Source organism: Eurypyga helias, unplaced genomic scaffold (genome assembly GCF_000690775.1).
Source record: "Eurypyga helias isolate BGI_N326 unplaced genomic scaffold, ASM69077v1 scaffold12279, whole genome shotgun sequence".
Taxonomy (NCBI): domain Eukaryota; kingdom Metazoa; phylum Chordata; class Aves; order Eurypygiformes; family Eurypygidae; genus Eurypyga; species Eurypyga helias.
Window position 1 is genome coordinate 23210 of NW_010271423.1, and position 12588 is coordinate 35797.

At 49.8% G+C, this 12588-nt stretch overlaps 1 protein-coding gene across 1 annotated transcript in view; it reads right to left on the minus strand.

Annotated features, from left to right (window-relative positions):
- Nucleotides 1-489: 489 nt before the first annotated feature.
- Nucleotides 490-12588, minus strand: part of LOC104514988 (neuropilin-2-like) — a gene marked incomplete at its 5' end in the record, with an annotated part of 22474 nt that continues 10375 nt past the window's right edge. The window contains 2 exons of the mRNA XM_010158812.1: nucleotides 490-1037; nucleotides 1694-1762. Coding sequence (XP_010157114.1) covers nucleotides 733-1037; nucleotides 1694-1762 — 374 coding nt within the window. The remainder of the gene's footprint in view (nucleotides 1038-1693; nucleotides 1763-12588) is intronic.

Below are 12588 nucleotides of genomic sequence, written 5' to 3' on the forward strand. Positions count from 1 at the left end.
AATCTGGATTTAATAAATGGCTCTTATTCACAAATCACTTTAAGGCTCTTCAGCTTCTCTCAAAGAGGTGCTTCTACACATAGGGTTTCCTTTCTAGTTTATTTCTTAATGACTTCAGAAAGTGCTGCTGTTACCATCAACACTAAAGCCAGTATCCCACCTTTCACCAGGAGAAGGAAAGTTGAAGGTAACAACATGCTTCCATTTTCAGGACTGGAAACTGCAACTTCCTGGACTTAGTGTGAAGTGCACAAATCCCTACAGCCAAAAAAGTTGTCCGGACAGGGTCTAAAATGGACAGGGTCTCTGCACATGTGTGATTTCTAAAGACAGGGTGGCTGATGAAATCCCTCAGCCTTCTCAGCAACTCACCAGAGAAAGGAGGTGGGAAATAACGATCAACATTTAGTTTCTCACATCCAAAAGGTAAACCAGTCACCCTCGCCATGTCCCAGCCACTCGCATCAGCAGAAAATGAAGATGAACCAACAAACAGGGGTCTCAGTCCCCCCTTGCCCAGTACAGTCCAGTTTGCGGGAGTGCCCGCTTGGTCCTGGCGGAGCGTGACTCACCGGTGGGAACTGGTGGTAGGAGCAGCACCTCCCCTCACTCCTCCCGCACTCCTCCTTCCCCGTTATGGCATTCAGTTCCCATAGAAAACAGCAAAAAAAGTAACCCCCCGCCAGCCCACCTCACCGGGCGCAACACCGAGGGTGGTCCCCAAGGCACCCATCAGGCCTCTGAGCAGCACTTCTGGTGGTTCATCTTGACCTTGTGCTTGATGCCGTCGTACAGCTCGAAGTTGTAGTTCTCCAGCGTGGTGGAGCTCCGTGAGGACAGCCCAGCGTATGAGCACGTGCAGTAGAGGAGCAGACCGGCACAGATGGCCCCGAGGAGGACGCCGAGGGAGCTCATTGCTATGATGGTCACCAGGATAGGATCGAGGGTGTAGAGCCAGCTTTTTTCTTTGTCCAGCTTCGGGGTTCCTGGAGAGTTAGTAGAGAACAGTGTGTCGTTCCTATCCGATCCAAAGTAATCTGCAGTGGAATGGGCACTTATTATGCAGGGATCACTCTTTCACCCCCACCTTTATGCATGCTTACTTGGAGCTGTTATGGCTTTACAAGAGTATAAGCCCCCCCATAGGTACATCTCAGCAGTATTCTCTAACCCAGGCCTAGAAGTAATGTGAAGCATGGAACTACCAAGAAAGTTAGGTGCCCTAATTCACTTTTAACTCTCAGGTGATGTAAATAGCATGCTAGCATTTTACACCCACTGAAACTCTGGCCCTTCAAGTGCCATTGAGTTCAAAACTACAGAAACAATCTGTCACAGCTCCCAGACTCAGTTTTCTCCATTTACAAGTCAAAATGCCACGCAAGCAGCAATTAATGCTTGAAAGATCAGTTCCACTTGTCCTAACACAAACACAATATATTGACTTTGCAAGGTTGCTTGCTGTTGAAAAAGGAAAACAAGAAAAGTAAATTAAAGTCTTTGCCCAGGCACTGAGCCACCACTTGTATGTACATTCTCAAGCGTGTTCTAGCTCGTAACCCTTGTGTACATTCTCAAGCATGTTCTAGCTCCTAACGCCCATTAAAGCTGAGGTTTGTGAGTAATTTTAGCATCTGATACAGAAACACAAGCTCCCCCAGATATATTGTCCATGTGGCATTTAGGTACGAACCTGGATCATCACTGTCTTCAAAGTCTTGCTCAGAGACTGGAAAGTCATCCTCCATTCTTGGGAAGTTCACTAGAACAACAAAATAGGAAGCACCATTTGTTTAAAGAGGCCTTTCGGGCGCATTATTGCCTCTGGTCACTGGATTGCGAGACTAGCCAGAAGAAAGCAATAGCTGAACTACTGCAAGGCTCTTCCTCATGGAAGAAGGAAGAACTCTTCCTCTTCTTCCTCTGGCCAAAGTTAACTGAGACTCTTACACACTCCAGAGAACAGGATCTGCCCACTACATCACATTTCATGACCATCAGATGACCAGCTTTTAAGAAGAAAAGAGAGCGAGCGAAAAGCAAAGAAACCAAATAACTTGAATAGCACTAAAATATCATCATGGGTGCCTGTGTAATGGCCATAATTCACTATTAACATGCTCATGGGTATTATCCTTACAACTTTGAACAGGATCTTAGAGCCTATCATTACTTGGCACTAATGCCAGATCCATTTAGCACACACTACTTTTCATCTTTTCCCATACATCTTACTGGACACAGAGCTTCAATGACCCATTGGGTTTCAGATAAATTCATAGTAATTTGAGGAAGTCATGTATCATCATTACATGTTTTAATGCAAAAGCTGGTTGAAATGGCGAGAGTGGCAAATGGGTGTCCATATCTAGTCATTTATGTTAACATTTCTCTGATCCAAATTCCTTTTAATGGTGACATTTCTTTTTATTGTTCAGCACAGATAACACACTAGTAATGTTATGCTCAAATGTACATGCTGTAATCTGAGCAGAAGATAGGTATTTTCCTATGCAGTCTTCCTAGCATTATCGCCTTCACAGTTACCATGTTTTCAGGTTTTTCCAAAAGAAAATGTCCTTTCATTTTGATCTGCTTAGATTTTTCAAAGCTGGCTGTAACTTGGGTTGCTCAACTGAGAAGGCACCTCGAAACGAATGCAGAAAATCAGGGAATACTAGAAAGCGGTAGAAGTCACACCTTTGAAATAGTTGTAGTTGAAAACCAAGGCTACTTCACGTCTTGTGCAAAAACGGCAAGAAGAGTTTTGAAAGATTACTTAAACCCAGCCAAAATCAAAAAATGTAACTTGTGCCTAAAAAGCCACATTCAAAGACGTTATTCAAAATGTTAGAAAATAATATCTGTGCATATTTGCACAGAGATTTAGGACTGGAAAAGTCCTTGTGAATTGCCAAATCTATTTTTCTGCTATCTCAGAAATGGTACCAGCTAATCCCCACCAGTGACATCTCAGGGTTCACTTCCAGAGCAGGGGGCTCTGCTTAATGCCACACTGCCCCAACACCACCTCACGCCTGACTGCAGTGATCCTCCTGCTGGTACTGATGATATCTTCCCAAATACCCATTCTTGGGGTAGAACTGCCTTTTGCCCTCTGCACGCAAAGGATTAAGGGATTTCTTTGCATTTTCAAGCAAACCTGGCAACAGGAACACACAAAACCCAATATTAGCTCCCCCTGACAATGGGCTCTGCATCCAGTGAGCCAAGTAATTAAGCCGACTCCAGGCTGCTGGTATCTTGTTGAAGAAACATAGGTGCACACCATCTTCTGTAAATCCTCACTTTAGCAGGGAGTTCACATGATTTCCCAACACTTCCAGAACTGACAGGCCCAGATGGCAACATCTTAGGGCTGGGAGAATTGCCTGAGGGCCTCTTGCAAACATTTAGAGCCGAACATGTGGAACAATAACTTGCAAAGCAGTTTGCATGCGGAGATGTCCGCTTTGCTTGTCCTCCGTCAGAAAGCAAGCAGTGAAATTTGCCGTCTGTGTCACCCACACAACCCTACAGAAACCGTAGGTCACTCTAACATGAACAAAGGTGGAAATTGGACCACGCTCTGCCCACAGAGCCCACGTGCAGGGAAAGGCTGCTGGAAATCTTTTGCCTTGCCATATTGTAGTTCCTCTAAATTTTGTGTGAGAACAAGCTAGTAATTTGGTGCTTTTTTATTTCTCAGGGTAGCCTTGAGGGAAAAGCCAGAAAAAACAAAGTATCGGTTAATCAACACTTTCGAAAGAACGTCAGTTCTTCCAGACTGAAAGGAAGGAGCGCTGGGAAAACTTGAAAAGAGAGAACATTTATACAAAAAGCCCAGGCCAAAATCTATTTATTCTTCTAGAAATTTTCTCAATTCCCCATGCTACTACGACTCCAAGTCCTGATTAAATGCTATCTTCCTCCTCACCCATTTTCCTTCCTCCTCAGGCCCGTGGTAGGCCCTTATTCTTCTGTTCCCTGCATGCCATTTCATTGCGCTCAGATTGTATGTTGTCACGCAGGGCTGTACGCTGGCTTTGGGAAAATACAACCCGACATTTCTTTTTCCATACTGGGGTTTCTTAAGTCATTAACAAAATCAGCTCTGGCTGTGTGGCTGTCTGTGGGAATTGAAGCTGGTGGTCTCAACTCAGGTCCTAGTGGAGATGATTTCCCGTCACAGAAACTAGCCTGCTATTTGTCATCAATTAGGCTCTTTTGTGACAAATCTGAGCAATATTGTCACAAGTGGAGCAGGCCCTTGGAAAGCAGTCCCCAGAAAAGCCCTGCAAGCTGCTGGGCAGAATGGGAAAAACATTCCTTGCCCTGTGCTGTGCAGAGCTGCTTCCTTAAAGGGCAGCTTTTGGGTGCACTTTACTTTACATTTTAAAAGGAAAAAAAAAATATACTGGAGAAAGGTAGAGAAGGAAGTTGGGGGGAACTGCACTTAAACAGGAGTGCTTTCTCCTGAGTGAAAGGCTCTTAGTGTGTGCGCTGAATGGTAGCTGTGAGGACCTAGCCAGTCATGCCCAAAAGATGATGTTAGTGATGCTGTTGGAAACAGCCGGATGCTGAGAAAAGGCTCCTATCTGTTGGATCTGAGAGCACTGCCAGCTAAAAGGCTAATTGATGGGACCTGGAAAAAGAAAGATGAGATTCTAATCAAAGACAAGGAGCAACTTAAGTACCGTGTTCATATGAACTCACATGGAGGGAGAGCTGGAGGGAATTAGTATTTGAGGAGATTAAGGGGCTTTAATGTACATCTGTTTTAAAATAGTATCAGGGGCAGGAGGGATTGGGACGGGGAGGGGTTTACTGGAAGGGGGTTGATGTGCTCAATATGCCTTGCCAGGGCAGACAGAGGAGGCATAAGAGCAGATGAGGTTCTCTGGTGTCCCACCACAGACATACACCTGCCTCTTGCAGAAAGCTCTCCAAACCCGCCCAAAGCAGCTCACCTCTACAAAGCTGAGGCCAGCACATCATATGGCCTGGCATGTGCTTCCTGCTGCCAGCCCTCCCGCACGGGCTTACCAGCAGTGTCCACCGCCTCAGGCAGAGACCTCTGATCCAAGCCAAGAGCTATGCCCTGGGAGGGGATATCCAGTCCCAATTTCTTGAGCCTAGACACTTTCCTCCAAGGCAAATGACCACCACTGAGGAAAAAATTGCTGTTTCTTTCTAGACTGACTTTCTCTGGGTTAAGCCTGGGTACTGAGCGCTGCTGCTCCATCCCAGAGCAGAGCTCTGCCTATCGCCATGCATCTCCCTACACATGGGCATTTGTAGATGGTGGGCACAGCGCCTCTCGGGCTCTTTCTAGGTGAACAAAATGAGCCTCTCAGCAGGAGGTGCCTTTCCCAAAGGACAGGTCAAACTTGCAACAATTTCCAGCCCTTTTTGTTGCCCACCCGCAGCCTCTCCTGTGCCTGGAGGGTGCTTGGAATTCGCTCTGCTGTCCCCGTGCTCCTGCTCCCCACTTCCAGCAGAGGTCCGTGGGCTCTGGGGCTGACTGGGGATGCACCAAGTGATGGTGGCTTGTGAGCTCTGCTACCTACCATCTTTCACTCCCCAGTAACATCTGTGGCTATGCCTCCTGGTACAAAAGAGGGTGCCCAATTTTCCTCTGGTCCTTCCCACAGTGGGGAAACAACCATGTGCTGTTCACTTCTCCAGAAACAGCACGTGCCCTCCTATATGCTCTCCTTTCTCTCCTGCTGCCACAACAGCCATCTCAGCTCGTGCTATCCTGCCTGGCAAGAGGACCATCGGAGGTGCACAGCTGCTCTGCTGCCAAACAGCACCCACGAGGGCCTCAAACATTAAATCCAGCTAAGCCTGGGAAAATGGGGTCAGAAATTTCCGCTCCCCAGCCTTGGCAGAGAGAGGCAGAGCTCCAGCTCCACTCAGATCCTCGCTTTTCTCCCTTTGCTCATTCCCAGCCCCTTTCTCTCGGCAGCAATAGCGTGACTCCAACACACATCACTTTGTTTTGACAGAGCGGAGCAGCCGCTGTGGCCTCGCCTTGACACCGCTCCGTTTGGCGGCGGCGCAGGGCTGCTCCTCCGGCTGGGAGCCCTGGGGGCTGGGGGGGCCGCACCTCCCACCCTCGGTGAGCGGGGAAGCGACTCTCAAAGCAGCAGCACATGCACCAGGCAGAAGCACTCCCTCTGAATCCCCCATTGCTCTATTTCCAGCCGAAAAGCTGCCTCACTTCTCCCTTTCCCACTCCTCCAGAAACACAGAATGATCTTAGTTTACAAAAGAGCTAGATCCCTGCCAAATTTCAAATTAAAACAGTGCTTTGCCTACAGCTGAGCATTAAAGGAAGCAAACAAGCCCTGGCCCGGCCACCCTCCGCAGTGCGGGAACCCCCGGACCTTATCCTCAGAATGCCCCGGAGCTACCCCAGCAGCGGTGCACACCGTGGCACCATCTTCAAACCGGGTGGCACCGAGGAGCTTCTTGTGTTCCTTGGGCTTCCCGTATGCAGGGAAGATGGGGAAGAGTGGCTGGGCAGGTGAAGACGCCCCCCCAAAAGCACAGGGAAACGAGAAGCCAGGCTGGGTGCTTGGTGCGGAGGCGAGGAGCAGGCAGCTATTTCCAGTGCTGGTGCTGCCCTCCGACGCGTGGCACCCTGCCCTTGCCGCACGCACGGCAGATGGCCAAGGCCCAAAGCAGGGACTCTGCCAAACCCTCCCCTCAGCAGCCACATCCCTCGCTGCAGCCCAACCCTTTCCCTGGCACCTCCCTGGTGTGTCCTGCTTTTGCACCTCTCGGCGCCGGCACAAGGCCAGGGACACCGTGGTGGCGTGCATACGGTATTACAGTGGCATTATAGAGCATAGTTTTCTTCTCTTAGCGCTGGACTAGCCGGGTAAAGAGTCACCGTTTGGGTTCGGCGCTCCGTGCCAGAGCTCACCAGTCCCAAACCAAGCAGCTCATGGGTGCGAGGGCAGCACTGCCAGCCCCCTGATGCTGCGCAAGGGCTCGGAGCCGGGGGAGAAGCCGGCAGCTCTGCGGCATCCTGATATGTTTATCGCTCTCCCCGTTGTTGCTGTTTGTTTTTACAGTGGCGATGGCTAATGACACCATTCCTCAAACTGGCAGTCACGCCTGCAATCGCTGCTAAGAGCCGCCAAAGCCACTGATGGAGGAGCTGTGGCGGAAAGCCAAGAGGCTGTCCAAGCTTGCCTCGGGGCCTCGCCTGGTGTCTGCATGCCAAGCTCGGCTGCTCTGACACGGGGTAAGCTGGGGCCAGCCCCGACAGAGTCAGCAGGTTTTCACCGGGTTCCTAGAGGGGCAAAAATCCCATCACAGCCCCATGCACAACCCATTTCCAACCTCCTTCTCTTGCGTTCCCAGCAGAGGCATTGCGACCCGTCCCTGCCCAGAAAAAGCCAACCTCGCCCTTAGAGCGTGGGGGAAGCCACCTGGGCTCCCTGCACCAAGGGTTGTCTCGCCAGCACTCGCCCCGGCAGGAGCCTGACCCAGCTGCACACCCGGTCTCGGGGCTGGGTGAGTGAGCACTGCGCTTTGCAGCCCACTCCTGAGCGGTCACCCATCTCGAGCACGCTGACATTTCCCGGACAAGGCACAGCACAGCCCTACCCACGGCACCCTTTGCTTTGCCAGGCCATCACTCACTCTTTCACACCCCTGTTTGCCACCAGTTCTGCCCATCACCTACAGAGTGCCCACGGGCCCTCTCCTGCCAGCCACACCGCACCGCTTCCCTACAACACCACAGCAACTGCAGAATCAAAAATACCGACACCATCACCCCCATGCAACTGGGGGAGTCACACCCAGACCCTGCCCATGGCACGCAGGAGACATCAGGCTTCCACCCTTAATGCCACTCCTTGAATATGGAATGCTTGTTGCTACACCAGAAAGTTTACCTCATTTTTTTAAAGTAGACTCTCCAACACCTGAAGTTACCTGCAGAGGAGATTGCATCAAAATCACACTAAGTTGTATCTGTTTTCTTAAAGTGTACTAATTTTAGCTGCTTTCTTCCCCATGATGTGCTGCAGCCTGCGCAGCACCCAACGCTCCGGTCAATCTGGCTGTGGCGCACATACGAAATAATTAAATCCCAAACAATTCCTCCCTTTTCGTCTGTTTACTTAACAGAATTTTTTTATTCCTCATTGGGAAGCCATCAGCCAGTCTCTCCCTCCCTGTTTTTCACATGTGCATATTTGTTTTGAATTTTGCTTGGACAGTCACTGAAGTGTACAAAATGCAAATTACACGTGTTTGGGCTTTGCTGTACAATTAGAGCACACATAAAAAAAAGGCCAAAAAAAAAAAAAAGCAGCATGGGTCCTCAGCTTTGCTTGTGTTTGAACAGCCAAAGCGAGGGATCACATTCAAATTATTTTTTGTTGATGGCCTGAATTCCTAGTAAAGCCAGGAAGTTTCATTGCAAAGCTGAGCTGTATGCCAGGGTAAAGAGTATGACAGAAGGAAAATAAATGCAGGAGAGAAGAGAAAAACCTCTCAAGCTGGCAGCAAGATACTTTTCACATGAAAAGTGACTCTCTGGACTCCTCTAAAGGGGCGAAAGGTGCACTTGAATAAGTTGGGAAGGCCATACGCTGCAGCGAGGTCCCTATAACAAGCTGGGAGGACTCGGGTGGAGGGAAGGAAGGGGACGCACATCTCCAAACACTCAGTGCCACAGCACCTGGGCTGCTCCCACACAGCTCTCCTCTGCGGTCCCACGTGCAGAGGTCCGACATGGAATTTACAGAAGAGGAACGCATTGCCATTTTCATTATTAATTTTGGTAATGGCTTACCCGGTTTTCGTTGTGCTTGGGGATGGAGCGAGCGGCTCAGCTGAGCTGGCAGCCAAGCCGGTCCCTGGGGAAGTCGGACGTCCTATCTCCGGGGACCCCGGCCAGAGAAATTCTGCATAATCACACTGAGCAATTTAGCACTTAAGGAAGGTTCTCGAAATCCCCAAACAACCCTAAGTGTCAGTCTAGCCGCCCCAAACTCCCTCTAAGGACTGCTACAAATGTAATGGATTTAAAAGCTACTCTTGCTGGCCCGATCCTGAGCATGGCCAGGCAGGGCACGCACACCAGCTGTGCTGCGGGAGCCGGGGGTTCGCCGCGGGTCTGCAGGTACAGGAGCATCACTTCCCTAAAGGATACAGCCCTGATGCACCAAAAGTAAACATGGAGCTCTGGAACACCGCTTTGCTTCAACCGACAGCGTTTTTGTTAGCAAAGAAAGAAGAAGGAAGAAAAACCCCAGATATTTGTATAAAAATATCATCATTTTATTACATTCCACACAATACATCTTCAAAGAGTTTCAAAGTTCCACAAGATATTTTTCACACACAGGCAACTGGGCAACGCTGGGGATGTCAGGGCTCGAGGAGCAGGGGAGAACTGGGAATAAAAATCTTGAAGTGACCTTCTGTTTTGTCTTTGGTGATTTTGGTTTGAAAGACAGGGTGCCACATTCTCCTCTCTGACACACCGATGCGGACTTGCTAAAGTCCATGGGGGTGAACCTGGTCAAAGCGAGGGCATCGTCTGACCTAGGGAGATTGAACTGACTTTGGAAACGTGATGGTATCGTCCTCTGACATGGCTTGGGCTGACCTGAAAAGGCAGCAAGCGCATGCCAATGCTTCACATCTGTTTTAATTTGCAGGTGGCTGGGGGATGCGGGATTTCACATAACCAACCGTAGGCACTGCAGCACCAGTGCAGCGTAATGAGGAGGCTGATGGAGAAAGCACCCCGGCCTTTGAAGGCCCTCTCTGGGGGCTGCTGGGCAGCACCACCTACACAGTGACAGGAACTCCCCGGGTCCCTTCTGGCTCCGCTGGGACAGGCACAGCCCTGCCGCCCTTGCTGCAAAGCCCGTGAGAGTCAGGGCCCGGGGGGATGCTGCCCCAAGCACCCACCACACGCAGCACCGTCACGATGCCAAATCACCCTGGGTTTTTCTGCACTCCCTGCATGTTTTAGACACTTGCTGCTGCAGCTGAGGGGGTCTCGCTGAAATCTGCCGAATAAAGGGCAGGAGGGGCTGAAACTGGCTGCATGAATACAGGCATGAAGGGAGGGAGGGGAGTGTGACACCTCATCGACAAAGCTCCCCCAGGGAGAGTGTTCCACTGCAGTAGGGACCAATGCCACGTACGCACAGCACCTCTCGTGCTTCCACTCCTTCCCCAGACCAAAAGGAAGCTCGAGACTGCAGGGAAGTTAACAGAGCTGCTCACCTGGATTCATTTTATGCAATATTCATGGGCAAAGGAGGGTGGGGAGCACTAGCCAGTTTAGGAGGGGGCAGGGAATCTGATCACTCATCACAAATGAACACAAACAAGATGGAGAACCTTGCTCACTGGAGGTACTTTCTTTTGCCTGCAAACAGATTAGAGTTAACGATTCAAACCACTTTTGCATGTCGTCATTCCGTAATTTATATAAGGCATTTCCACTACAATCCACTGGGCCATTCAACAGTCGGAGGGGTGTTGGAGAGTCCCCTGGTTAAAGCAGCAGCAATCGCTGGGCCCCCCAGGCGCGCCTGCCAGGCTTCGCTTGCTAGATGTTACCGACGCTTTAAGAAGCGGAACATTAGCAAACGCAAAACTAATTGACATTCTAGAAAGTCAACTGGCAATTTTTATGATTCAGCAGCTATGAATCGGGCAGAGGAAAAAAAAAAACCACCCAAACCTGAAACCCAGAAAGGGGAATTAGACTTGTCCCTTGACCATTTCAAGCAGAAAGACGAGGAGGAGCCCTCTCCCCCTTCCCCTTGTAAAAGCAAAACCATGAGCACCCAGAGTGAGGATACTTACAAAATAAATAAACCTTCAATTCTCAAGAAACTACAGTATTTAGCATCCACCTTAGACCTGCTGAAGTCCATGTGTTACCCTAAGGCTGGCTTTAACAGATACAAACAAAACATTCATTATGAGTTTCTCTGATATAAGGCAACTTTAAATAGATTCACTTGCGGGTGGGAAAAGAGGAGGGTCCCATCTCCCCTTCCCTCCCCCCACCAAACAATGGCTGTGTTATCATGTTGGCTGCAGAAAGAATAAGATGTAGAGATCTTACTTTTTGGATGTCTATGAACCTCTCTGGATTCTTGTAGCCATCTGAGGTGGACATTCCTACTGTCCAGCCTGGCCTCTTCTTCTCATTTTGCACCCGAGACATTAACGCTATCAAACAAGAAACCCAGCCAAAGCTAGATAAGGCAACAAAAAAAAGCATTGCTCTCTTCCCCAAGTAAACAAATCAGGGTATTTACCACAAACGTGTCCCAGACCTTCCAGAGGGGAGGCGGGAAGGGGGAGGGGGGGAAAAAAAAAAAGCATTCCCTGTGCAAGTAGAAGCAACAAGCAAATGAAAAAGGGGCCATTTCCAAATACCCATTCAGACACACACGCTCCCGTGCACACTCGCACACACAGATTTAGCACACGCACACGAGCCGCACACTCAAGCTTCCAGGCTCGCCATCAAGTCTCCTTGCAGGTTGCCTACCAGGAGGAGAAAAAAACCAAACCAAACAAGCCTACCGACAAGAAAAATACTCCCCAAACAAACAAACACAACAAAATAAAAAAAACCCCACCCGACACCCCGAGAGTCCTCGAAAATTAATCAAAAGGGAGTGTTCACTTCTGAAGTGAAGGGGTGGTGTGTCTCTTCTGGCGATCCAAGATGCAGCATTAGTTTAGAGTTTGTAAAAGATTCGGGGAGGGCTGGGGGGACGGAGAAGGGACGGAGATGTCTAAGAGTTCACACGTATGCTAGGTAAGGAAAAAAGTGCAAAACTGAGGCAACGTATTTGAAGTCTTAGTTTCTGTCTGTCTGTCTGGTTTGTGTTTTGTTTGCTCTCTCGTTCCTGTTCGGCTCTCAGCAGCGTGAGCTGGGGTCTTGCTCTAGTTTTATGGTTAGGGTGGGCTCCACGGCCACGGGGGCCCCGTTGGCATAGTGGGAGGTTTTGTAGGTGATGGAGTGATCGCTCTTCTTGGCCGCATAGCGGAACCGGTGGTAGTGGAGCACAAGGGCCAGCGCGACGGAGACCAGCACCACAACAGCACCTCCGGCGGCAATAACGTAATACCAGTAGGCTGGGATGGGCTGCACTGACACCGTGTCCACTGTGGGCTCGGTCCCTGGCAGGAGGGTTGCCCCTGGGGAGGAGACACAGAACAGGGTTGCTAGGTGGGAGGCATGCAGACGCACAGAAAGAAACACACATGCTTTCAAGAGTACAGCACGGAGTAACACGAGGGCCTGGGGCTGCCTCCGGATATGGGGCGTGCTCCTTGGGGCGGGTGGGGGGGGAGCACAGCCTAGTGTTTGCTGAGCCCGCATATTCAAGCGCCTTTTTCTTCCCTTTTAATTAATCAGGCTGCCTGGATCGCAACACAAATTCCATATGCACGCTATTATTACTGTTATTTCTGGCATCAACCCGTGTTTTTCTCCCCTCTTTTTTTTGGCCTTCTCCAGATCAGCCGCCTGGTTTTGTCTCCGCATGGCAGATGTTGTCAAGCAGTGACAAAACA